Below are 25,356 nucleotides of genomic sequence, written 5' to 3'. Positions count from 1 at the left end.
TTTTTTAAAAGAGGAAGTACCTACAGCATAAAACCGCTGATTTTTTGGCCTTGATTTTTTCCAGAAAAAGCTAATGATTCTGGTTTGTAAGCATCTTTTATGCAGTATGCTCAGCCATTATTACTGAGGTTGGCTAGTTTAGGTTTTGTTGTTGTTGTTTTGTGTTTTTTTAAAATCAATGGATGTCAGAGGATGAACTATTACTTTACTGAAAGGCTTACAGTTGACTGTTATCATTCTAAGGCAAAAGAGCTGCTGCAAGCTCCTCCACAAAAAGACATCTGCTGAATTAAGCAGCCAAAGCAAGAAAATAACTTTATGTTAAAAGACCACAGCCAAACTTCCGATTTTCAAAGGTTCTCTCATATGCTCTGTAGCTTGAAAGGCCAGGAAGCTTCTCAATGCCTGCATGGCTCCCAACAAGGCAAAGCAAATAGTGGGCTTTCCAGAAGTGAGCAGAACCCTGCACTGCCCCTGTTAGGCTATGGAAGCAGAGTGGCGGGGGGGGAAACAAAATCAGAACGGAGAACCTAGGCTGCTGTTTTGATCCATACTTATACAACTATAAATCTCAGTCATTACCACAAATACATACCCTGATTCACTATGGTGGATCTGTAGCTACATATCACAATAAGGCATTAAAATTATAAAAACGTTATTTCACATTTAAAATGATTTTTGTAAAATGTTCTATACTCTAAAAACACAATGTTTTCTTCAATAACATCAATATATCTTATTTTGGGCTTTTTTTTCCCTTTCTTAATGTCTCTTGCTCCTACAAACACTCCCCACCTTGTCTATTCTCCTATGCCACTACGTATAATCCTTCCTTCTATTTGTCTACTTTCCTTTATCCCTACCTTCTTTTTTATTCCTTCCTGCGTCATCATTTCATATCATTTTGTTACTCCCCTTCCTCTCTCATAGCCTACTTGGTACTTCCTCTTCTATCCACATGCTTATTCATGGCTTGAATAACATGAAGAGCTGACGATGTATAGTACAATTCAGGTAGGACCCTGGGCAGGACAGCTAGAGGTTCCTAGAGCATCAGCACCACTAACACAGTGGCAAATATTTTATATTGTCCATCAGAGCTGATTAGCCCATTTGTGCTTAGCATTTAAAGAAGTAATAATGGGTACCATTCAGCAGAAATTCAGCATTGTTTCTGAAATCCAGAATCTGCTTGTAGTACTGAAGTATGGTAGACCCACTATACTTCTTTTCTTCTACCTTTCGCATAGAAGAAAAATGCCAAGAATCAAGAAAAATGTTCAGTTTGCCAGCAGCTTGGCTCCCCAGTCTCTCTCACCCAGGTGTTCAGGAGGCCTAGGGAACTGGGCTTCTCAGAAAACAGCCACCCAAAGTCACAGGGAACTGGCCAACCACATCCCAAGATAGCAGGGGTGTGTGCAAAGCAGGCCATATTCAATTTGGATATGGCCCGATTCGGGGGACAGTGATTTAATTTGTTGATTTGGATCACTGTCCCAATTCCATTCAACTAAATCCGAATCTGAAGATTCGATGCTGATTCAGAGAATCAGCAATTCAGTCATAGACACAGCTTTAAGTGTTCTTTTCTACGTACCTTGAAGTACCAGATGTGGCTTGTGAATGCTGAGATGATGGGGCAGATGGAGCATCCCACAGGAGCACAGTGGGGCTCCCCACGTGCTTGTAAGTGGACCTGGAAGTACTTCCAGTCCACTTCCAGGTCTGCTGCAGGGCGCGCAGAGGACCCCCCTGTGCCCCTCTGGCTTGGCGATCAGCTGCAGGGGGACCCCAGGTGCCCCACTGACCCAGGAGGCACCAGTTGCCGAGCTGGGGGTGAGGGTGGAGGGTCCCCCACGTGCGCTGCAGTGGACCCATAAGTGCTTCTGGTCCACTTCCAGGTCTGCTGCCAAGTGTGTTGGGACCCTCACCCCACACTCCCGTGGGATGCTCCATCTGCCCCACCATCTCAGCGCTCACGAGCCGCCTGGTACCTTGAGGTATGTAGAAAAAGCATTTAAAAGCTATGTCTGAATCATCGAATCTCTCTGAATTCATTCGGAGGGTTCCAATTCAATTCGGACAGATTAAAGGGTTTCCTGATTCTATCTGGATTGGGAGATTCGGCTGCTGAATCGGTCCGAATCTCCGCCAAATCGAATCAGTGACCAAAGTTTTGCACAGCCCTACCAGACAGCAGACAAGTCTGAAGAGGCAGCCAGGTGGCTGCCTAGGGATTCAAAGGAACTGGCTGGTTGTACTGCTGGTCAGCTGCGAAGTGGACCAACCCAAGTTGCAAGGAAAGCCAGCTCAGTTAGTGAGATTATGTCTGCTCCCTAAACTGCCCAAAGCTGATGGGGAAACCTGGCACATAGGCAAGCGTCAGAAGTTTGGATGGAATTGATATGTTCCTTCAGAAAAACATTCTGGAAAAATTCCAGTGCAATAGTTAAAGTCAGCTGAAAAAAGCATCTTTAAAAGTTGTATTTGCAAGCATTTTACACTTGTGATGCATGGTTTCTTACAATCCTTTAAGACTAGGCTACAACAGATTGAGAAAGATACTCATGGCCAATAATAACTTGAAAAAAAACAAACAACTCCAACCCAAAGAGGCAATTAAAAACAAAACACAACCCAAAAACACAATTACAGTAATTAAAACAAAGCTATCCAAAGTCTCACAAATATTTTATTCCCATAAAACTGAATGTAAATAAGTACTTTACCTGCTGCAGCTTGTCCTGTTGTTCTAGAACATACTTCATAAGTACCATCTGGCACAACACCTATATACAAAGTAAAATATGCACTGGCTAGACAGATGTTTCATATCAGACTTGCAAAATTCTACTGATCCATTTGTCCTACAGTTGAGTGCATGCACTCTTTTAAACACACATTTAAAAAAAAAGTGCATGAATGCATATACACTGCCATCATAACAAATCAGAGTGTGATTTTATTTCTATCTGTTGTACATTTTCTTGATAATTTTGTAAACTGAAACAGATTGATATTCAAAGAGTATGCACTAAAAAATTTTCTTTAGACTACCAATAAAAAGACATCATATTTAATTGCAGAACAGGAAAGCTTTAAGACAGCAACTTGTTACAAATATTATTTAATAAATATATTTAAGTCTTTTAATGCATTGAGTCATTTTAGACTTTCAATAGAACACTGATCTGATTGTCATGGTGATGATGACGACAAACCATAAAAAAATAAAATAAACTCTCCTGATGTGGTCAAGAGAGGGGGTACTGAAGAGAAAATACTATATTCTGTATATTGAAATGCTATTCTTGGAAAAAGGAAGTCTGAAGTTTAAAGGGTACTAAAAGTCTATCAGGTACAGAAAGGGATCCAATCCACATAATGCTGTATTAGAGTTTCAAAATGCAATCATCTCTTTCACAGTCTCTTTGTGAATCTTCAATAGTTCTCCAAAGCCTAGGAAAAATTAGAGAGGACTATAGATATGTGTTCCCCTGCCTCTATTGCCCAAGACAAAATTAGAAACACTTACAAGCATTCATGACTAGATCCCCTCTTATTTCTGGTTTCCAGTCATCCCAACTTGTCTCAAACCCATCAGCAAAACGGATACAGAAGTTTTTAAAATGCCCTTTGCTAACAAGAGACTCTGAAGAGCAGGCAGTGATTAATGTGCTTTCAATGGTCAGGACTAGAGCAGACCCAGTGTCAAGATCTGCAGTGTGGTTAGACTGTAAAAAAAAGAAAAGAAAAAAGAAATAAATGAATTGTACAGAAAAAGTAATTTACTGGTAGCTGCAGACTCAAAATGGTTCTCTACAGGATTTTTCATTTAACAGGTTCATACCTTTCTTACATCCTTCTCTATTTTGCTAGTAATATAGAGAGTGTAATACAGAAAGTTTCAGAAGCGTCAAGTCCATGCATACATCTTGGACCCTGTCCTTTTCAGTCAATGAAGCCTTTACAGTTGTCAGCAACTATTAACTATTAATTTATTACTTCCTAACCACTATTAAAATCATCACTATGACATAGTTAACACTGACGCTGAAATATGCATAGGCTTGAAAGCAGATACTTGAGGCTTATGGGAGAGAAGATTTCATAGATTTCATAGACATTAGGACTGGAAGGGACCTCAAAGATCATCAAGTCCAGCCCCCCCGCCCAAAGGGCAGGAAGTCAGCTGGGGTCATAGGATCCCAGCAAGATAAGCATCCAATTTGCTCTTGAAGGTGTTCAGTGTAGGTGCTTGAACCACCTCCGATGGCAGGCTGTTCCAGACCTTGGGGGCACGGACAGTAAAGAAATTCTTCCTTATGTCCAGCCTGAAATGGTCTTGCAGTAGTTTATAACTGTTTGACCTCATCAACCCTTGGGGCACTCTGGTGAATAAATGTTCCCCCTGATACTGGTGGTCACCCCTGATAAAGACAGGAGAGGGATACAGTTGTGCCAGGCCCACAAACCTGGGATCCCCCAAAATTTTATTTTTAATTCAAGTTAAGATATAATGAGTAAGATAATAATTGGAAGCAGCATGTGTACATACAAAGCAGAAAAATATCATCTCTATACATTTATTTCCAAACTTATGAATCCTGCTTAGAATTTAAGTATAATTCCTTTAGTCACTATTTCCAAAATGAGAGGTGGGGGCCGCCTCCTACCAAGAGGAACCAGGCCCCCAAAATTCTTTTATAAGCCTTGATGACACTACAGTGAAATAGTTAGTCCCAAGATATGGCCTGACCATTAAAAAATTCCACACATATTCCTGAAAGGGTTTGTCCTACTCAAAATATAATGATAATCACCACCATTGCCTTCAGGATGTAGATCCTAGTTTTCTAAATGGAAGCTAGTAAGTGAATATGAAATACCAAAAAACTCCTGAATATAAGTTGAAGCTTACAAGTTACATTCTCTTTATGGAACTCTTGTGTAAAGTAAACCGGCCAGGACTGCCTGAATTTTTCCTACCATCTGAGCGGCACGTTATAGCTACTAGGAGGTATGTCTCATGAAACTCATGTTATCACCAAGGACTCAGAAGAGAAATGCACTTGGAGGTCCCATGGAGTCAGGGAACTCCTAAACTAGGAGAAACACATATACATATATGTACCTATACATACACACAAACATACGTCTATATAGATATATAGAGAGAGCGCGAGAGCAAGAATGACCTTTGAGGAACATGACAAATGCAGGCCAAGAAACACAAGGGAGGCATGCAAAAAAAAAAATCTTTTCCACTCGGTAAAGCAATCTACCTCGGCTATGGAGGTACAGTCTTAGGAGCAGCTGATACCTTCCTTGATGAGGAAGCTGTAAAGCCCAAACCTGAGCCGCAGCTTGCAAATCACTCCTATCACCTCCTTTCAGAAGAACTTGAAATAACTTGCTATCATATCACACTTTACACTTTAGCCAGCTTTCTATGTAAATTGTTTACTTATACTTGATTCTCATCTATTTATTAACTCGTGGCAAGACCCTCTAATGAAAGCCTTGATACAAAACAGGTAAAATTAATACCTGTAGTGTGTTTGTGATGGGAAGACAAATTCCCAAATCATTCACAGTTAGCTGAAGGAAAAGAGTCCCAAAAGCTTGAGCAGATGTTTGCTGGATTCCAGGTAACATATCTACCACTTCTTTTGTAGCCATATGAATATCCTTATGCAAAGCCATTCTCTGTTCGTTCCAGTTGTCATAGGCAGCCTTGTAATTCAGCCAAAACAGCACAGCTTTGGGAAAGGAAATAAAATTGTTGAACCATGTTGTTAGTTTCAATTTGCTGAAGTTTTGTTTTTTTTGTTTTTTGCTTTACCTGTATTAAATATTGTGGATGTACATTTATATACATAAATGTATGTGTATACATTCACAGATATCCCCATAAACTTACCATATTTTCTCACACAGAAGACATTCCCAAATATAAACACACATACTATTTTAAACCTTACTTAAGTAACTGAGGCCTGCGGTTTTGGAGCTGGGGATCATGCTTTGGGGCTGCGGGCCATGCATGATCCTGACCCTGAACACTGGCATGTCAGCACTGAGACCACACAGCAAGGCCTGCTCCTGTGTGCTGGCACTGGGGCCTGATCTAGCCTGCCACTGATCAGGCTGTGCAACAAGCCCAATCCTGGACACTGACACTGGGGCCCAATCTGGCATACCAATGCTCAGGCCATGCAGACAGCCTGATCCATCACACAGACAGTAGAGCCTGATGCTGTTCACCAGTGCTGGGGCTACACACCAAATCCAGTACCCTGAACTGGCTTTGAAGCCACGTGGTGGGTCTGACTCAGTGCATGACCCCCAAGCCAGTGTATGGTCCCATACTTGATGCACTGGGTTTGACCCAGCACAAGGCTCCAGAGCCAACCTGCAGGGCCAGTCCCAGCATACTGTGTCTGAGGCCATATGCTAGGTCAGACCCAGTACTCTGGCTATGGACCAACCCAATATACCAGCTCAATCCAGAGATGGAAGTGGTGGGTTGGTGGGGAGGAAGCAGTGCCAGAATTACTTGTCATGGCTCTCAGAGCCACAGAAATTAATGCTGCTACTGCTCTGTGTCCCCTTCCTCTCCTGGCCACGAAATTTCCAGATGCTCAGGGAACCCTTTTACTCTCATATAATGCACATCCCAATCTTCCCCAGCTGGTTTTGGGGGGAGGGAGGAAAGATGATTATATGCAAGAAAATACAGTCTTTCCTGAAAGTAGACACTATGTTTATGCTGCAAGGAACAGAACAAAGTCTTGTCCCCACCATTTATAATTTAAGTTAAAACTCTTACGTAGTTAAATGCTCATATTCCCAATTTCCTCAAACCTACTTGAAAGGTAGTCAACCCAGCAATATGTTTCTTGTTTTGGTCTGGTTTGTGTTGGTTTTGCTCTTAATACTATTAACCTGCTAACATACAATGAAATTCCTACCCACATTTTGAAAAGTAACCTGTTATACTTACTGTTTTAGTTTCTCTCAAGTTGCAAATAAATTAAGCATCTTGTTTTCAGAAAGAGGAAACAGGTTTAATTGGAGTAGCAAAATAGATTTGCAGTAATTCTCTCCCTCCCTCCCTCTCTCTAAAATAGAAATAGAAACACAAAACCCAGCAGTACCTCTGTCAAAGGCCACAGGCTGGGCAAAAACAATTGGCCTGTTCAAAGTAATAAGCACTGCCTCCCTATCTGATGAACCACTGATTTCCTCTCGGAGAGCATTTCTTAATCCTATTCTTGTCTTAAAGTAAGCAACTTGATGGAAGTCAGAACCAGCTTCTTCATACACCTTAAAACATTAAAAAAATACAGTGAAATATTGACAGACAAAATAAATATAATATGAACTCTGCTGCCAAACAAAGAAGACAGTCTGCCCCTTTTATCCCCTCTCCATACCATCCAATATTCTTTAAAAAGTTTAATTCCCTCCTAAACACCAACCTAAACTTTGTTCTCCCAGGTTATTCATAGAATATTAGACAACATAATTATATGCAAATCCTCAATGAGAGTACATTCAAATTTAACAGGTTGATTATCCAAACTACTGCAAGACTCATACAATTAAAAGGTACTTCAAGGTGACAAATTGATTTAAAAATCCAGGACATGCAATTACCAAATTAAGACAAATAAACTAGATCAAAGTTTAGATCTAGCACTTCACAGTAAATGTTACTCCTTTGTCTTAAAAGCCAATTTTAATACTAATTTTAAATGAGATTTTTTTGATGAAAAAGTCAATTCACTTCTACATAAAAATACGTGCCGAACCTACTCTGATGGTAAACTTCAAGTGATTTTGATTGTCCAGCAAAATAAGATTAGAACAATTTTTTTGGTTTTGTTTCACAGTAAAATAATACTTAGCCTTTGTTACAACAAATAATATCACTGCTAGGCTAAACTTACTTATGTAAAGCTGCTATAAACTAACCTGATGTTTAACAATTTGTCCTAATGCCAGGTTTAAATCCACTTGGCATTTACCAAACAGTTTCAGATAGCTGGTACTTCCTGGCATTGCTTTGGTTTGTAGTCTGTTGGACAGCTCCAGTTCTATCAATCCAGTTTCAAATCTCACAGCCCTCATCGATGGAGTTGTGGCTGTCACTTGAATTCCCTGGCAAACAATGACAAAATAAAATTATTCTGAATCTGCTTCAAAAAAAAATATTATGAGGAGTGATGGGAAAAGGAAGAAAAACAAAAAGAAAAGCAATAATAATTTTTCCACTGTGGTTTTATTATTTGGACTTTTAAAAGGATTGTAAGTATCTGACAGATTTCTTCCTTGTCTTTCCTTAATAAATTAACAGAAAACCCTCTACTTGCTTGATAATAGACCATATTAATGATAATCTTAGGAGAACTTAAAGCGGCAGAACAAGGCTACCCAACTCTTCATTTGTGACCACTCCAGAAAAATTCTGTTACCCTAGGTTCTACCATACTGCCATGTTAACTGTCATTTAAAAATATGGAATCATTATCAACCTGAGCAGTTTTTTAGTAATAAAATTACCTTAAAGTGTAGGCTCAAAGAATACAGGAGAATTTTAGGTTTCTCTCCATCCGTTGTGCCATCATGTTCATTCCAAAGAGGAATTGGCTGCTCCCCTCCTGTACATGTTAAATAACTATATTTTCAAAGTTTTAACAGATACAACATTTTTTGCATAACATAGAAATAAAGTCTGTCTTGTGCTAATCTCTCAAGTTAGCCTGCTTTCACAGAAAAGTATGTTCTGAAGTGAAAAGCTATAATCAGCATAAATAAGAAAAATTGAAGAGAATAAGAACTAATTTGCATGTCTCCTCAGCTTGTTATAGAAATGAGTTGTATACATAGTAACCTCATACCACAGATGAACACAGCGCTTGTTTAGCCCACCCTCCCCCAAGTGGCAGGTATTTCCTTTGCCTTGTTTGAGGTTTCCCACCTCCATCCTACAATGAACAGTATTTCTCTTTCACTACATGCAAGGTTCTGCATTTGTTAGCAGCCAAACTTTTCTTACTAAATGAAGCACCCTTCATTTGGCTCTGCTGTACTGAATACTTCCTATCTTTCCAATTTTGGGACTCTGGCAAACTAGTTCATTAAATCAGTACTTTTCCCTAGATCAGTGGTGCCCATGTCTTTCCCCACCTTGGGCAAGATGGATGGTACTCAGTCTGTCCATGGATTAGATCCAGCCAAAAGGCTAGATCTGGCACTTGGGTCAGTGAGGAATGGCCTGTCCATGTCCATGTGTGTGCAGCCCCAATTGGACTGCACAGGGGGAAGCAGCATGGCCCAAATCAAGTCTGGCTGTTCAGGGGTTGGGATAGGGTATGACCTTGCCCCAGTCCAGCCACCCAGGCCTTGGGAATTTGGCAGTGGGGGAGGAGTGGCAGTATTACTTGCCACTGCTCCCACCCCACCAAATTTTCTGACCCATGGAGAACTCCACAAGCCAGATGTCCTGCTGCATTTGGCCTGCAGGCCAGAGGTTGAGCAGCCCTGCCCTAGATAATTATTGAAAGCAACAAGAGTCTCAAAATGGACATCTGAAGTGTTCAGATCAGTTTTGAAAGTTGGAGATGTGACTCTTAGTTATTTATTCTGGGTTCATCGAGGAGTTTCTAATTCTTACTATTTTATTATAGTCGTTATTTGCTTAAATTAGTTTGATGGCAGGGCACTCCTTTGTGTTCAGTGTCTAGCACAATGTGGCCCCATTCTATGCACACGTGTTTGCAGATTTGCCACAATATAGACAAACATTAATAGTTATAAATATTAAGAAATAGTGGCTACTTCTAGAGTCTAAAAAAGTGAACAAGCAACTTTGTAATGGACTGTATAGCTGAAGTGAGAGGAGATTCAACTCTAGTGAAAGAAATTATTCCAATGAACTTAAATCTTTTTCAATTTAATATTCTAAACTATTCTACCAAAATTTCATAGAGAAATGACAAATATTAAAGCTCTTTTTTTTCCAAGTATTCTTATACTACTACACATGAATGGTTGCCTGGATTAAACATCAGGCTAATAAATTTTGCTGCTTCTTTCCTACCCTTCTTAAATATTGGTACCACTTTTTTCCTGTCATCTGGAACCTCTCCTGACTCGTATGATTTATTGCTTTTCAGAGATTCAGAGATTTCCTCCACTAGATCTTTTAAGTCTCCTGAGTTCATCTCATCCGGACCTGTAGATTTATATATATTTAGCTGTCAGATATTTGGTTACCTTTTTCTATTTATTCTTTGTTTGTGGTCTCTCCACTTTTAAATGTCTGTTTTCGGCATAAGAGTACATTTCCATACTTTCTTCAATCTTTTTTTTAAATAAAAAGCTGAACTAAATTAAACAAGGCAAATAAAATCAGCTATCTTAATTACTTTGGACTTTTTTCTTTTTTTTCCCCTCATTTTGTTGAAGTATTTTCTCTCACATCCTCCTCTACACACCTATTTATGGAGGTTAATATTTCTTATTCTCCTGATTATTTTATTTTTGCTTCATCTTGACTCCAGTTTTTTCACAAAGGGATTAAATTTTATTTATTTATTTATTTCTCCTTTTTCCTATTTCTGGTGCAATTCTCATGTCTTAGTTTTTTCACCCACTACCATTTTAGCCATAAATTTTACCATTTTGTTTGGTTTTATTTTTTGTAATCTTTTAATTCATATCACCTCTTAACTCATTGTATAGTTATTATTGGAGTTAATGCACTTGCTTTTTAAAAAATTTGTAATTTCCTAAAAAGACTTACTATCTATAACTATTACTACCTGTAGCTACTTATAACCAATATTAATCCACCTGAGACACACCGACGCTCAGCAGAACAGATGCTCAGTTCTCATTCATTTATATCAGGGCAAGAATTGAAGTTTAACATCATTTCCTGCAGCTTTTGGGCCAAGCTTTCTACAGCAAACTGAAACGCTGCTAAGATGATCAGTAACATGGTATAGCTGCATTCACATTTTGCTTCTGTTTTCTATTTTCAACGATAGATGAGATCTTCAACTGACGTAAACTCGACTGGGTAAAGATCATTAGTGGAGCCAGTTTACATCAGCTGAGGAAGTGTTTTTATGTGATTTTGTAACTCAAAAAAACAGTTTAACAAACATTTTTTCAAGGAGAACAAAAACTGTGCTGAAACTATTGTTGCCAACCCCTCTACTACAACACAACAGGGACGGGTTTTTTCCCAGTCTACCCTGACCAAATACAGTCTACACTGGTTTGCAGCAATACTCAATCACCTTTCTGAGGAGAAAACTATTTTTCTTTTGTAAACTTCTATAAAGAGGCAAACTAATCAGGTGACCAAATGACCATCAAATAATTGAAAGAATAGGAAACACCCTGGCACATCTCTCTCAACTGTGATTGAAAGAGCACAAAAGATCCAACAACCCAGGAGAAAATAAAATAAAATAAATCTTGATATCAAGAATAAGGACAATACTACTAGGCAGGCAAGGTTTTTTGAGTAGATCTTTTAGTAGACCAACTGAGTAGTTGGAAAAAAGTTCTTGGCAAGCTTTTGGGTGCAATCACCCTTCTTCAGGCATAGGAAGTCTCTCCAGGAAATGAGAGAAGCTAGAAGTGTGACAGGATGTCAGTGAGAACATAAGTAAAAATATTTCCTTTTTCATAGACAACCTCTTTTCTACTTTCAGTTACTACCACTGTAGTGTCTCCCTTACTCGTCATTGGCTTCCCCCCTCCCGCATCCCTTCCCTGCTTTACATTTGTTTTCCTAATATTTACCTATTTACATTCTCACTGACATCCTGTCACACTTTTAGCTTCTCTTGTTCCTTGGACAGACTTCCTATGCCTGAAGAAGGGTGATTGCACCCCAAAGCTTGCCAAGAACTTTTTTCCAACTACTCACTTGGTCTAATAAATGATATCGCATCTACCCCAAAAAATGTTGCCTGCCTATGAACATAGACAAACACAGCTGCAACCAAAAACCCCAAAACAATAATACTAGGCACTTCTATGACACTTTTCACAAGAAAAGTTCAATACACTCTTCAGAACCAAACAATATTATAAGACCCATTTTACAAGCAAGAGAAAGAAGCCATCTGGCCAGCGACATCCATCAGACCTGTACCAGAACTGTTACCATCCAAATCCCCAGAGCACCCTAACCCCTATTCTGCTTCTAAAGATGGCACTCAAAATGTCACCAATGCTTCTGTACCACCTAATACAAGGTCTTTTGTTGCTGGCCTTAGCTGTACTTGGGTGTAACGGTGGAACCAGAAATCAGTGATATTTTCTGTGACCCAATTACCTTATACATGGTACAGCTGGAGTGTATACTTAGTACCATAGGCACAAGTTACCTAACCATCAAGAAAAGGCATAATTTTTAGGCAAACCCTCAGGTATTTTTACCTTACCTGAAACCTTCTGTATGACTTCATTAACTTCCTTCATGAACACTTTCTGGACAAATACTAAGTGATTTAGAAGGTCAGTTGTGAGATTGTGTTCAAAGGAACCAACCTGTCAGAAAAGAAAGTTGTTTGTATAGGGTTTTTAAAACACATAACTATCATATCTATTTGTAAGTGCAATGTTCTTTGCTTTTTTTTCTTTTTTTTTGGCAGGATAACAATAATATAGTTACCATTCAAGAAAGCTGACTTTTAAATTGCGACTTTTCTGTATGTAAGTATTTCTTTTTTTTTGGTGGTGGTGGTGTTGTTTAAGTGTCAATAAATAAGAGGCCTACTTAAATTGTGGCGAGACAAAGGGTTTTTCCATGGCCCGCTTGGAGCATACAGAGCTGATTTTTCAGGCATTTTGTGGCAGCCCCTCAGCACTGACTGATGGAGAGCCCCTGACAGGGAGGCGGGATGACGGGACAGTTGCCATCTTGATAGCTGGCTGCCATTTGTGCCACTCTGCCTCTTGGCAGAAAAGGTCCTGGTGGTGGGAGGACAACGAGGGGACAGCCACCATCTTCCCTTCATGCCACCCCACCAGCCAGCACCTTCCCCTCCCAGCTGTGATGACTGCTGGCTCTCACTGGTTTGGGGGGGGGGGGTGTGTTCTTGATTTCGCTGATTTTGTGGATAATCTCAAATGTCACAGCTTCCAAAAATACACAAAACCTTGAATTAAGAAGGTCCCTACCAATAAATATGGGGAAAGGTGCACTATTTGGACTATTATTGTAGGAATACAAAGTGTGAGTTTCAAATAGTTTACATCAAATCTCTAAAGAAGATTCAGTTGTTTGTAGCATGAAACTATTAAGCGTAATTTAACCAACTGTACACAGGCTTACCTGAGGCACAAGCAAAATGGGTGAATTGCTTTAGTACCAGAAAATAACTAACTAACAGAAAAAGTCAGGTTTATTGACTCTAAAAAGACCACTACCTAACCACCTGGGAACTAGAGAAGTAAAACCACAATTGGTACACGCAGCATCTAGTAAGCTTAGCTAACTTTGATCTCTAATTATATCCCCAAGAACAGATGCCTTGCTTTATGTTCTTCACACTTTTTTGTTTTTTTCCAAGCTTGGTAAAAAAAAAAAAGTATTAAATACGAATATTTCCGAATACAGATTTCCCTTGCTTTATGCTGTACGTACGTTCCTGGAAAACAGCACATAACTCAAATTCGCATAAAGGGAACCCACTTTACAATGTAACAAATAGGGATGCGTTCCAAGACCTCAACTGTATTTACCCCAGACCCATTTTTACAAGACAGTTTTGGTACTCACCAACAGCAGACACTACACACAAGCACAGGGGACTGGGATGACAACTACAGAAACACATGTTGCAGACAAGCGAGGAGCACAGATCCACACAGGAGGCTATATCAACTCCCACAGTGCATCCCACAAAGCACCTGACTGCAGGCTTCCACCACACCAACTGCATAACAGTGAATTTGCTCACATATAACAAATTTGTGGTATAAAAAGGGCCATCGCGTAAGAGTGAATTCACAAATACAGAACCCGCATAAAGCGAGGGAAACTTGAACTGGTTTCCCTTAAAATAATGTTTGTTACTAATCAAAAAACCCCTTTATCACAGTTTAGAACACATTTCACAACAAGGTTCTCTAGGAAGGTCTGTCTTATAGCCAAAAGAAAAATCCACAAATAGCAGCAGTAGACTGTGCAGGACATCAGAAAGCTCAAACTTGACTGCAGTGTTAGAGATAAGATACTTTATACCCCCCTCAGGAAAAGGAGATTCCCAGCTCTCTTTACAGCCTTTGACTGGTACAAGCAATGTTTCCAAAATGTTTACGCTATACCAGATCTTCCCTTTCTAGTCTATTTATATACACAATATAATGTTCAGAGCGGTTTCAAGATGAAATTACCTCTAGGATTTACCATGACATGTCAACTAATACCATATGCAACAAAGAATGACAATACATTTGGTTCAACTTAAATTAAGAGCTATATTTTAGGTGGCATTAAAAAATGAGTATACCAAACCTGTATGTATAAATAACATCACATTTTTTAACAGAGCAAATTATAAAAAAACTGGCCACTTGGATGCCTACCTCGGCCACACAGCGTAAATAGTTCCCTTGTAGATAGTAGCCCTGCTTAGTAGGTAGCTCGTCTATGCTCCATATGTGATCTGAATAGGTGTCATGTTCTTCCATGATGTATTTGCCTGACATAATGACAGGAGGAAGGTTAAGGCTTGCTGAAGGAGGAATGGTAGACATATCCGTGGCAGAAACTTTTGAAGTGAAGCGTAATCTGTGATTTGGAAGTTCAAATGTAAACCTTGTTTGTGCACCTGTCAAGATAGAAAGCAAAAGTGTGAATGGATCTAGAGACAAGAGAGACATCCCAAATTAAAACGTATGATAATTTCAGGAACAAAAACACCATGCTGGTGTTACAGTTGAACGCACCTACCTAAAGGGCCATTAAAACAAATATTCATTCATGAATTCTGAATTTCCTGGGGTTCCAATATGACTAATTTTAAAAGAAAACAAATATTTGAAAGTATACACTTATATAACATAAGCAAACAAATAACTAAACTCTACATCTGTACCTAAGATCTTGTGAAAAAATACTTGAGGCTACTTTATCTACCTATAACAGTTTCAAATAATCAGTCACCAAGACCTACACATTTATATGAAAGAGAGCATCTATGCCAGGGCATACCTGTTCATCTTTGACGGTAAGCTATGCACAAATTGAGCAGACAGTCCTTGCTCCAAAACAACTTCCCATCTAAACAAACACGAAAGGCAAACAGCCTACAAGCACAGTAGTACTCCAGTGTTAACCATATGCATCCTACTGTAAGTGTACTTGTGTTTCAAGTATGCAAGACCAAAATATTTTGAGCAGTAGTGCTAGGAGATGTGTATGTGCCGTGCATCCTACTCCTCATCCTATGCAAGGGCAGAAAGGATAAAGCAGTTATAACCCTTCCCAAGTTCTCCAGTTCAAAGATCATGGTAGCTGATGACTCAGAGATGAAGGGTAGGGTCACAGGATCCTTCCTGACAACACTTTGGAAAGAAAATTACTCATCAGTTCAGTAACGAGTTCTGTGAGATGAGTTGTCACAGTACCCGTTTTGCTATGGGTAACACATGTACTTCATGTGCTTTAGAAAAGAGATCTTGCTGTTTCGCCAGTAGATTCACCGGAAATATGCTCATACACCAAATTAAAGGTATATAGAGTAGTGCTGTTCTAGTTTCTTCTCTACCATGGATTCAGATAAAAACTACATATTAATCCAAGTAAGGAAGACAGGCAGGCAGCAGAAGGCTCACATGTAAAGCACATCAAGGAATTCAAGTTACTGAACAACTGAGTAATTTTTAAGTGTTTGTCCATGCAGATACTCCAGTATATTCAGCAGAATACTAAGAAGCTGGGTCCTAAGAACCTTATTATAAATCTTACTGCAAAAACATGAATAAAGTCCTACTCTTATTTCCCTACTTATAATCAATGACAGAAGAATTTCCAAGGGAGGCCACTAAAGCCTGCACAGGCTCTTGTCAAATAGGCTGTAAATATCAACAAGCAGCCTGAGGTGTTACAGAGATTATGATACAGATGGATACAACCAGAAATCTGCTCTAAGAGCCTTTGCACATACTGCCTTTCATTTTCTCTAAAGGTGATAATCTAGGGGATCATCTGAAGTGTTTTGTTTTCTGCAAATGAAACCCTAAAGGTTTTTCTAGCTGTCAAGGAGCAAAAGGCAGGTCTCTTGAGAACTGAAATGAAGTTTGGGGAAAACATCAGTAAACTGGATAACTTTTAAAATGTGAAATTCTGAAATTTCAACAAGTTTTGGGTGTGGATTAAGGGAACTTTGCCATTGTGGACTACAGTACATAGAGGAGCTCATTTAAGACTTTCCAGTCCCTGTACCTGGCTAGTGGATAATATAGATGTAAGAAAGGTCACTTTTAATAGAAAGGTGGAGAAACAAACAAGGCTAGAATTTCAAACGGTATTTTTCATTTAGAAGTCCTTCTTGTATACTCCTTCACTGTACAGAATAAAATGGACTGAACCTGCAATGGGCATAATTTTACCTAATCTAACATAATCTTCTTCCATGCTTTCAGACGCAGGGAAAGAAGACTGGGATGAAATTTAAAAGGTCTGGAGAAAAACCTGCATGGTTTAACTTTCTGAAGCAGCTGTAGGAATCGCACATAAAGTCATTAGAATGGCTTGGCCTCCATCCTGTTTTGGTGGCATTGTACCTAGAGTGTGACAGCTTTTAGTTGGAAAGGCAATGATTGGGTACATCTGTTTGCAGTAGATTATAAATATATTATCTATCAAGATTCGCACTGTGGAATTTTTGAAGAACACACAGGACCACCAAAAGAAGCAAAACTGATGGGTTTAACTACATAAAGCTACCATTCCCACATTTATAGTCTTCATCAAGGAGAGGAATGAAAATTATACCCAACCTGGTATATTTCATAGATTTCATAGACATTAGGCCTGGAAGGGACCTCGGAAGATCATCGAGTTCAGCCCCCTGCCCCAGGGGCAGAAAGTCAGCTGGGGTCATAGGATCCCAGCAAGAAAAACATCCAGGTTTCTCTTGAAGGCATTCAAAGTAGATGCTTGAACCACCTCTGGTGGCAGGCCATTCCAGGCCTTGGGGGCTCAGACAGTCTGTCCTTGGGTTCTTGCTACCAAACAGAATTCTGTAAAAATGAGGTAGCACCAAGACCTTGAAGTTCATCTAATAAGGAACTCAACTGTTACAACTAGCATCTTATGTGAAAAGTGTGTAAAAGCTGAACTACTACAACGTCATCTTAAAGACGGTTTGATTTTGCAGCAACCAGCTTCCCTGGGTTATGGGTTTAAAGCCATGGGTGACCAACCCTTTTGCGGGCCCTGAATACTTGTGTTAGAAATTTTTTTTTTTTAATACAATTCTAGAAGTTAGCAGACTTGCACTGAATGAAAAAAAAACAACTGTATTTAAATTTAACTCAGTTCACACAATATTTTGCTAATACAATTTCAGCTAACTTCGCAATCTGTATTAGGCTCCACATGTTACCAAGGTACCCTTTTTTTAATAATACATGAATAAAAATGTTAACCTTCCAGCTAATAATAACCTCAAATGAAACTCAACGGCAATATTTAAAAAATGGAACTCTAATAGAAAACGGAGGTGGTACAAAGGCAGTGGTTATGCTAGGAGTGGAAAATAGCAAAGGACAGGCCCTGATCTGAATATCCTACACAGTTCAAACACTTACAAGTAGACTTTAAAAGCAATCCAAGGGACTGCAATTCTCAGAATAATCCAGATGATGTCTGCTCTAGAACTCACGCCCAACTGCTTGAATTGCACTTTGATAGCCTAGAGCATTGCTATATACTTAAAAGATCTCATTCATCTCAGTTTCATAGTTGGTAGGGTTGGAAGGGAACTGAGCAGATCATCTAGTCCGACCCCCTGCCATGGCAGGAAAATGTACTAGGGTCAAACGACCCCAGCAAGGTGTTTGTCTAGCCTCCTCTTAAAGACCCCCAGGGTAGGAGCCAGCACCACTTCGCTTGGAAGTTGGTTCCAGATCCTAGCCGCCCTGACCGTGAAGTAGCGCCTTCTGATGTCTAGTCTGAATTTACCCTCTGCCAGCTTGTGACCGTTGTTCTAGTCACTCCTGGTAGTGTTCGGGGGAACAGGGACTCCCCCAGTGCCTGCTGGTCCCCCCTGACTAGTTTGTAACAGGCCACTAGATCCCCCCTCAGCCTTCTCTTGTGGAGGCTGAACAGGTTCAGGTCCCTTAGCCTCTCCTTGTAGGGCCTGCCCTGCTGCCCCTGATCATGCAAGTGGCCCTCCTCTGGACCCTCTCCATGTTGTCCACTTCCCTCTTGAAGTGCGGTGCCCAGAACTGGACGCAGTACTCCAACTGTGGCCTGACCAGTGCCGCGCAGAGGGGGAGTATCACCTCCTTGGACCTACTTGAGATGCATCTGTGGATGCGTGACAAGGTATGGTTGGCCTTCCTATCTGCATCCCCACACTGCCGGCCCATGTTCATTTTGGCATCAATAGTGACTCCGAGATCCTTTTCTGCCTCTGCACTGACGAGAAGAGAGCTCCCCAGCCTGTAGGTATGCTGCTGGTTCTTCCTCTCCAGGTGCATCACTTTGCACTTGTCAGTGTTGAATCCCATCCTATTCTAATCCGCCCACTCCTGTAACCTGTCTAGGTCCGATTGTAGGCTATTCCTCCCTTCTAGCGTGTCCACATCCCCCCACATCTTAATGTCGTCAGCAAATTTGAACAGGGTGCTTTTTACCCCCTCGTCCAAGTCACTGATGAAGATGTTGAACAGTGTGGGCCCAAGGACCGAGCCCTGGGGGACCCCACTGTCCACATCGCTCCAGGTAGAAAATGACCCATCCACCACCACTCTCTAGGTGCGGCCCTCCAGTCAATTAGTGACCCATCTGACTGTGTAGGAGTCGACACCACAGGCCCCTAGTTCTTTAATGACAATGGGGTGAGAGATAATGTCAAAGGCCTTCCTAAAATCCAGAAAGACTACGTCCACTGCTACCCCCGCGTCTAAGGATTTTGTGACCTGATCATAGAAGGCCACCGGGTTGGTCTGACAGGACCTGCCTCTAATTGCATCTCAAGGACACATTACTCACATCTGCAATAGCTGATGACTCTGGTTATGTGGATGTTCACTAATATTACCAGCCACTGTAATACTGTGGGAATAACATGAAAGGGAACAAACAAATGGATGAATATGAGTCGCCAATGTGACGAAGTAGTAGGCAGAGCCAAGCGCACCCTGTCATGCATCAACAGAGGCATCACTAACAGGTGCAGGGAGGTCTTGCTCCCCCTCTATGCAGCGCTGGTCAGGCCGCAGCTGGAGTACTGTGTCCAGTTCTGGGCGCCACACTTCAAGAGGGATGTGGAGAACCTGGAGAGGGTCCAGAGGAGGGCCCCTCGTATGGCTGAGGGCCTCTGTGGCCAGCCCTATGAGAAAAGGCTGAGGGACCTGAATCTCTTCAGTCTCCGCAAGAGGAGATGAGGGGGTGTGAGATGTGGCTGCCTACAACCTTATCAGGGGCCACCAGCAGGGACTCGGGGAAAGTCTGTTCACCAGGGTCTCCCTTGGAGTCACCAGGAACAATGGCCACAAGCTGAGGGAGGATAGGTTTAGGTTAGATATTAGGAAGAACTACTTCATGGTAAGGGTGGCCAGAGCCTGGAATAGGCTTCCCAGAGAGATGGTGCTCTCACCTTCCCTGGGGATCTTCAAGAGGAGACTGGATAGGCACCTGGCTGGGGTCTTATGACCCCTCCCACCTCCATGGCAGGGGGTCGGACTCAATGATCTGTCTAGGTCCCCTCCGACTCATTGATTCTGTGAAATCTAGGATATACTCTTACAACACTAAGGCAATGGGATCAAAACTCCTGAAATGAGGATTTTAGGATTTGGGGATTTTAAACTTCATTGCAGAACAACAAGGAAGGGGTTTTTTTTACCTCCCTGTCTGCCATCTGACATCTTCAGGGAAGGAATTCTACCTGATCAACACATCAAAGAGCTACTCAACACAGCTCACAAAGACATTCTCATGGACCCAGACGGAGACAGCCTTCCATCTTCAGCTCCCTCTGTGCAAAAATGAAGTTTATTTCCTACCTATGGGGACTTTTTTACCATCTTGTAACATCTACACTTTTCCCAGAGCCTGACAAAGGGACTTTGATCCCAAAAGCTTGCAGAGAAGGACAGTTTTCTTGCCACTTTCCAGTTGGTCTAATAAAACATAGCATTTTGGAACCAAGAGTTTTAGTTTTTTGTATGAAATAAGGATGTGCACTTGGCAGTCACGGTAGCTCTCACCAGGCTCTTGGGTTGGCTGGCTCGGCCCAAGCACTTGATATTAGCAGGAAAAAAAGACATAAAAGGACCTCTTTCCTGCTTATTCCCTCATCACAACTGCATCCGTTCTCTTTAATGACTATTTGTAGAAAAATAACTCTTTCATTTGTTTTGGCTTGCAGATTACATTTGAAGATTTATGGAACTCTATGGTTTGCTCCGGATCTCCTTGGCTTATCTGGGGCTGCTGTAATTGCACAAAACTGCGAGCACTAATGAACTTCGTCATTGATTACGTGGAGAACAGTAAGTCTAGAAAAGTTTCACGAATGGCGTGAGGATTTTGTGATCTCTATAATTGGCTTATGTGAACACTGACGATTTTTAGAATCTCTTGGCCTGGATGCTTTCAAGACTTGTGGTTGGCTTGTAAAATGAATTGCTAATTAAAATCAGCATGAGTTGTTTCTTTGCTTTTATTTTATTACAGAGGACCACAATTTGGACAGAACATCCCAGGAACAAAGGTGTCAAAAATCCTTTTTCAGCAAGGGTAAATATTGTTCGCAGATGGTTCTTCCAAAATAATAGGCTGAAAATTTAAGAGAAACTCCCATCTCCCCCTAAGAATTAGGCATCAAGACATCTCAGCAAGAGGAGTTGGATGTATAGGCAAGTTCGAAGCATTAGTATATAACAGCCAATAGACTATTCTGAGCTGCAGACTCTGGGGTAACCCAGGCTCTGAAAGCAACTAAATTTTAAACAGCTTTAAAGATTTGGGACTGTGATGCTCAGGATTTAAGCACTGAAAATGCAAAAAACAAGTATGTTGGGGGCTTTTTGTTCCCCTCTCTCTGATGCTAGAAAGGGCTGTCCTGAGAAATTATCTGGTTATAGACTTAATTCCACTAGTAAGCCAAAGATTCCAGACCTTTGTATTCATAGTCACGATCAACATCCATTTGTGATTATTAACGATAAAGTCTGGCAGAACTAACTCCCTATTTCATTTTATTTAAGTCATATCTGTGCGGGACCAGGCACAGGCATGGGTGAACCAGGCAGCTGCCTGGGGCCTGGACAGAAACGGGGCCTGAAAATGGTGAAAATAATGATTATTGTCACCATCATCTCTGGCGAAAGGGAGCCCAACACCAAAAGTTCACCCAGGGCTGCCAGGAGTCTAGGTACAGTGCTGCATCTGTGAGACTGACAATATGAAGAATAATCAACACAAATCCTCTCATGTTACCCTACTATGGAAATTTTAACACAGATTAAACAGTTTGAAATTTAATGAAATGCCATTACCTGTCATTCCATGACTTCTCATTCTTCCCATCTTATATTCTGCCTTTAGAGATGGCAAGAGGGCTGCTCCAATAGCAATACCATCTATCATGGCACTGAATTTAAGAACTATAGGCTTCTTTTCCAAGCCTTCTGGTAGCTGTGGAAATTCATTAGTTTCAACAGGAGTCTGATTAATGCTTGTTGGGGTTTTTTCAGAGGGCAATGGAGTTGCAATATCTTCTTTTGCAGATTGTGGGCTATTTACAAGAAGAAATATCAGAAAGGACCATTAGATATCCTTACCTATTCAGTGTACAATATTTATTCATTGTAATTTTTCCTGCATGGAGTCCTTTAAGTCCCCAGAAGGCTGGCAAATAGAATGGGCCCATCCCAATGAGGTTTACAATGGATGGGAAATAAAACACCACTTACGCTGTTGATGGTTGCCTGATGAGGTCTGAAATCTGTTTGGAAAGCTGGTGAGAACTGCGTACCATCATGCTGTGCAGCGTGGCAGGGTGCTGGGGAATATTAATGCTGATAGCTCCCACTTTGAACACTGCAGCATTATTTGTTTTCAAACCTCTTTGAGCACTGTAAAGAGCCTGTGATTTGGCAATACTGCATTTCACTACAGTTCTAACAGAAAAGGAAATACAATTTGTTTGGATATTTTTTATGCAAACATTTAAAAATCCACACATATTTAAACATTTTAAACATTAAATGAATTACAAAGCAAGAAGAATTAGCAATTTTTAAAACTATAAACTACCCATTTTAATTTAATGCACACAAATGCAGTACATGCTACATAAGCTACAGCTATATGCTTAACAAAATAATAAGGCATGCATAGCAAAATATCTAATTCAACTATTACATGAATGCAAATTAAGATTATTTAGGGTTATATGCAATAGATATACTTGGTACATACATCATACACACTTTTTCACACAGTCTAGTTACCTATTTTAACCACCTCTTTTCTGAAAAAAAAAATCTAAAATCTTTTATAACAACAAACGGTTAACAGTACCTGATTTTCAAAGCCAAAATATCATTGGAAGTGTCTATATTAATACTATATTAATAGCAATTAAGTTGCTTGCTTATAGCTAATGGAAGAATATTCACATTGAATTAGTCCAGGGGCAGCAATTATTTTGGGCAGAGGGCCACTTACTGGGTTTCAGAAAGCCGTTGAGGGCTGCATGCCAGGCAGCCCAAGGCAGATTAATATTAATTTTCTACATTTTTTTTTAGGGACCCTGTGGGCCAGATAGAATGACCTGGCAGGCCGCATCCGGCCCCCAGGCCACATTTTGCCCACCCCCAAATATAAACTTAAAGCAACATTTTAAATCTAAAAGCTGCCATCATGTACAATAGTTGTGAAAGATTAACAATGCAACTATGTAACTAACAATTCGGGAGGGCATATTAGGCTTCAATAGCCACACTATAAAAGTGACCTAAATAAACCATATCTGTTTCTTATCTCTGATCACTTACTGGAATTCTAATTAGCAATCAAGATTTGAAGTACATGGGAAACTACTATGATTTAATAAGACTGTCACAAATATAGTTTCAAAGGTCCACTACATTAGCTAATAATTTGCACATTTATACAGAATTACATTTTATATATAGTATTTATGTAGATTATCTTTATGGGGTTAATATAAAAAAGTTCTTTTCAGGTGGTCACATCATAATACCTCCAGCACTACGTCAGAGACCAGGCAGTTCAAGATCTGGAACATTTTTTTGTTTCTAGAAGTAGCCTGTGTCACTGAAATGCAACTACAGGTTGCCTGACCCGCACTGGACCACAGGTGGGTTGTTCTAGCCTGTAGCTTGTAAAGGTTGATAGCAGCTGCAGTACAGAATGGAGAAAAGGTAGAAAGGATGGGGGCTTTTGTAAACATTGCCATAAAAGCCATGACAGGAATGTGGAGAATCAACAAGCCAAGAGAAAAGATGTCTTTTCTAAACCATGTATGTTTTCAAGAAAGCATTGAGTAACTACATGGTCCTTCAAAAATGAATTTGTATGTTTTGCCCAAGCTTAAAAAAAATAATTCAATATATAAAAGCCACAGAATATTAACAGGGACTATCAACATGAATATTAACCTATTCTACACCTGCATTTTTCCCTCAGAATTAGCCATATTCCCATACATAGTATGTACCTTACACATTTAGGTTCAACTAAAGCAGCTGTTTAATCATCATAAAGTAGATCAATCAAATAAAGAAATTTTGAAGCATTTTCCCAACCTGCACTGAGTAGCCAACAATCTTATCCTCTACCCAGTTAGTTGAAGAACTATGAGGAAATAGCATAATCTGCGTCAGCAGCTACATTATTTACATTTATGGTAAAAAAAAAAATCATTTGAATGCATGCTTAGACTGGTGCCATATTTCAAATAGTAAGTTGATATACCTGTCCAGACACTGGAGGTCACAAATCCAAACAGATCTAAACAATAAGAAAAGGACAGAAATCCCCATTCTGTGCTTTTCAGATCTAGCTCTCTAAACCAGTGGTTCTCTACCTTGTTGGTACCAGGACCCATTTGTAAACATTGATGGCCAATCCCAACCCAGTATATAGCTTAAGTAGAAAACCTGGCCCTGTTGATGCCTCTCACTCCCAACTCACTACCCCTCCAGTGTGTGGGGGAGGGGGTGGGTGTGTGGGGAATGGGGGACCCCAAGCAGCTTCTTGCAGGCTGGGACTCTGCCAGCCTGCTTGTATGAGAATAGGGCTTTTTTCCCCGTGCTAATTGAGGGAAAAACCTCATCTTGTATTTGAGTAGATACAGTATTACTTAAGACAAGTATTAACTGCTTTTCAGTCAAATGGCTCCTTTGTACATGCCACCTGCAGGGAAACAGGGAACTCAAAATAGGCACATATATTCTTATATTTTATATATATGAATTTTGATAAGTAACTATAGAACGTATTCAGCAATGTGTCAGAACACGATTTATATATAAAAAAATATAAAAGAATATAAAAATATAAAAGAATAGGCCCAGGATTACAGCTGGGTAAATCGTGTTCTGACACATTGCTGAATACGTTCTATAGTTACTTATTAAAAGTAATTTTTATGGTATTAAACTAAATTCCAATGATAACTATTTTAAAGATGTAAAGTTATAAGTTGAGTTAGTTAAAAAATAAACAAATAACCCTTCTGGGTTCTATAAAAAACCTGTAAAAACAGGCAAGAAAGGAGAAAATTCCTTCAACTATTCCACTGCTGTGGAAGAACATGGGAAGAGAAGAGAAAGATTTTTCCTTATCACAGAACAGGATACAGGGCCAGCTCCCAAAGACTGAGAACCGTACAGGAGAAATCATTCAGCTTCCATCTGCCTGGAAGCTGTGTCCACTTCATATTCCCCACCCAGAGAACACTTCAGCTTCTGCACACAGTGGTTGCTCCCAGGAATGCAACAAATACGTGGTATTGGTCTGTGGTAAAATTGGAATCCCCTGCAGAGTTGTACTTTGAAAACATCACTTCTAAAATCATTTAACATTTCTGTCCCAAGTACTGCACA

At 40.2% G+C, this 25,356-nt stretch overlaps 1 protein-coding gene across 7 annotated transcripts in view; it reads right to left on the bottom strand.

Moving 5' to 3' along the window:
- The window catches only part of BLTP1 (bridge-like lipid transfer protein family member 1), a 245,235-nt gene that overhangs the window by 57,960 nt on the left and 161,919 nt on the right, over nucleotides 1-25,356 (bottom strand). For all 7 annotated transcript variants that reach the window (XM_090036587.1, XM_090036588.1, XM_090036592.1 and 4 more), the window contains 10 exons: nucleotides 22,195-22,401; nucleotides 21,778-22,016; nucleotides 14,626-14,870; nucleotides 12,477-12,582; nucleotides 8,572-8,669; nucleotides 7,984-8,169; nucleotides 7,164-7,332; nucleotides 5,554-5,765; nucleotides 3,539-3,737; nucleotides 2,733-2,792 (listed from right to left, as the gene is read on the bottom strand). In XM_090036587.1, coding sequence (XP_089892713.1) covers nucleotides 2,733-2,792; nucleotides 3,539-3,737; nucleotides 5,554-5,765; nucleotides 7,164-7,332; nucleotides 7,984-8,169; nucleotides 8,572-8,669; nucleotides 12,477-12,582; nucleotides 14,626-14,870; nucleotides 21,778-22,016; nucleotides 22,195-22,401 — 1,721 coding nt within the window. The remainder of the gene's footprint in view (nucleotides 1-2,732; nucleotides 2,793-3,538; nucleotides 3,738-5,553; nucleotides 5,766-7,163; nucleotides 7,333-7,983; nucleotides 8,170-8,571; nucleotides 8,670-12,476; nucleotides 12,583-14,625; nucleotides 14,871-21,777; nucleotides 22,017-22,194; nucleotides 22,402-25,356) is intronic.

This window comes from Crocodylus siamensis, chromosome 2 (genome assembly GCF_052110815.1).
Source record: "Crocodylus siamensis isolate JL-2025a chromosome 2, ASM5211081v1, whole genome shotgun sequence".
Taxonomy (NCBI): domain Eukaryota; kingdom Metazoa; phylum Chordata; order Crocodylia; family Crocodylidae; genus Crocodylus; species Crocodylus siamensis.
Note: the sequence above shows the minus strand (reverse complement) of the source record. Positions and strands in the feature narration are given on the sequence as shown.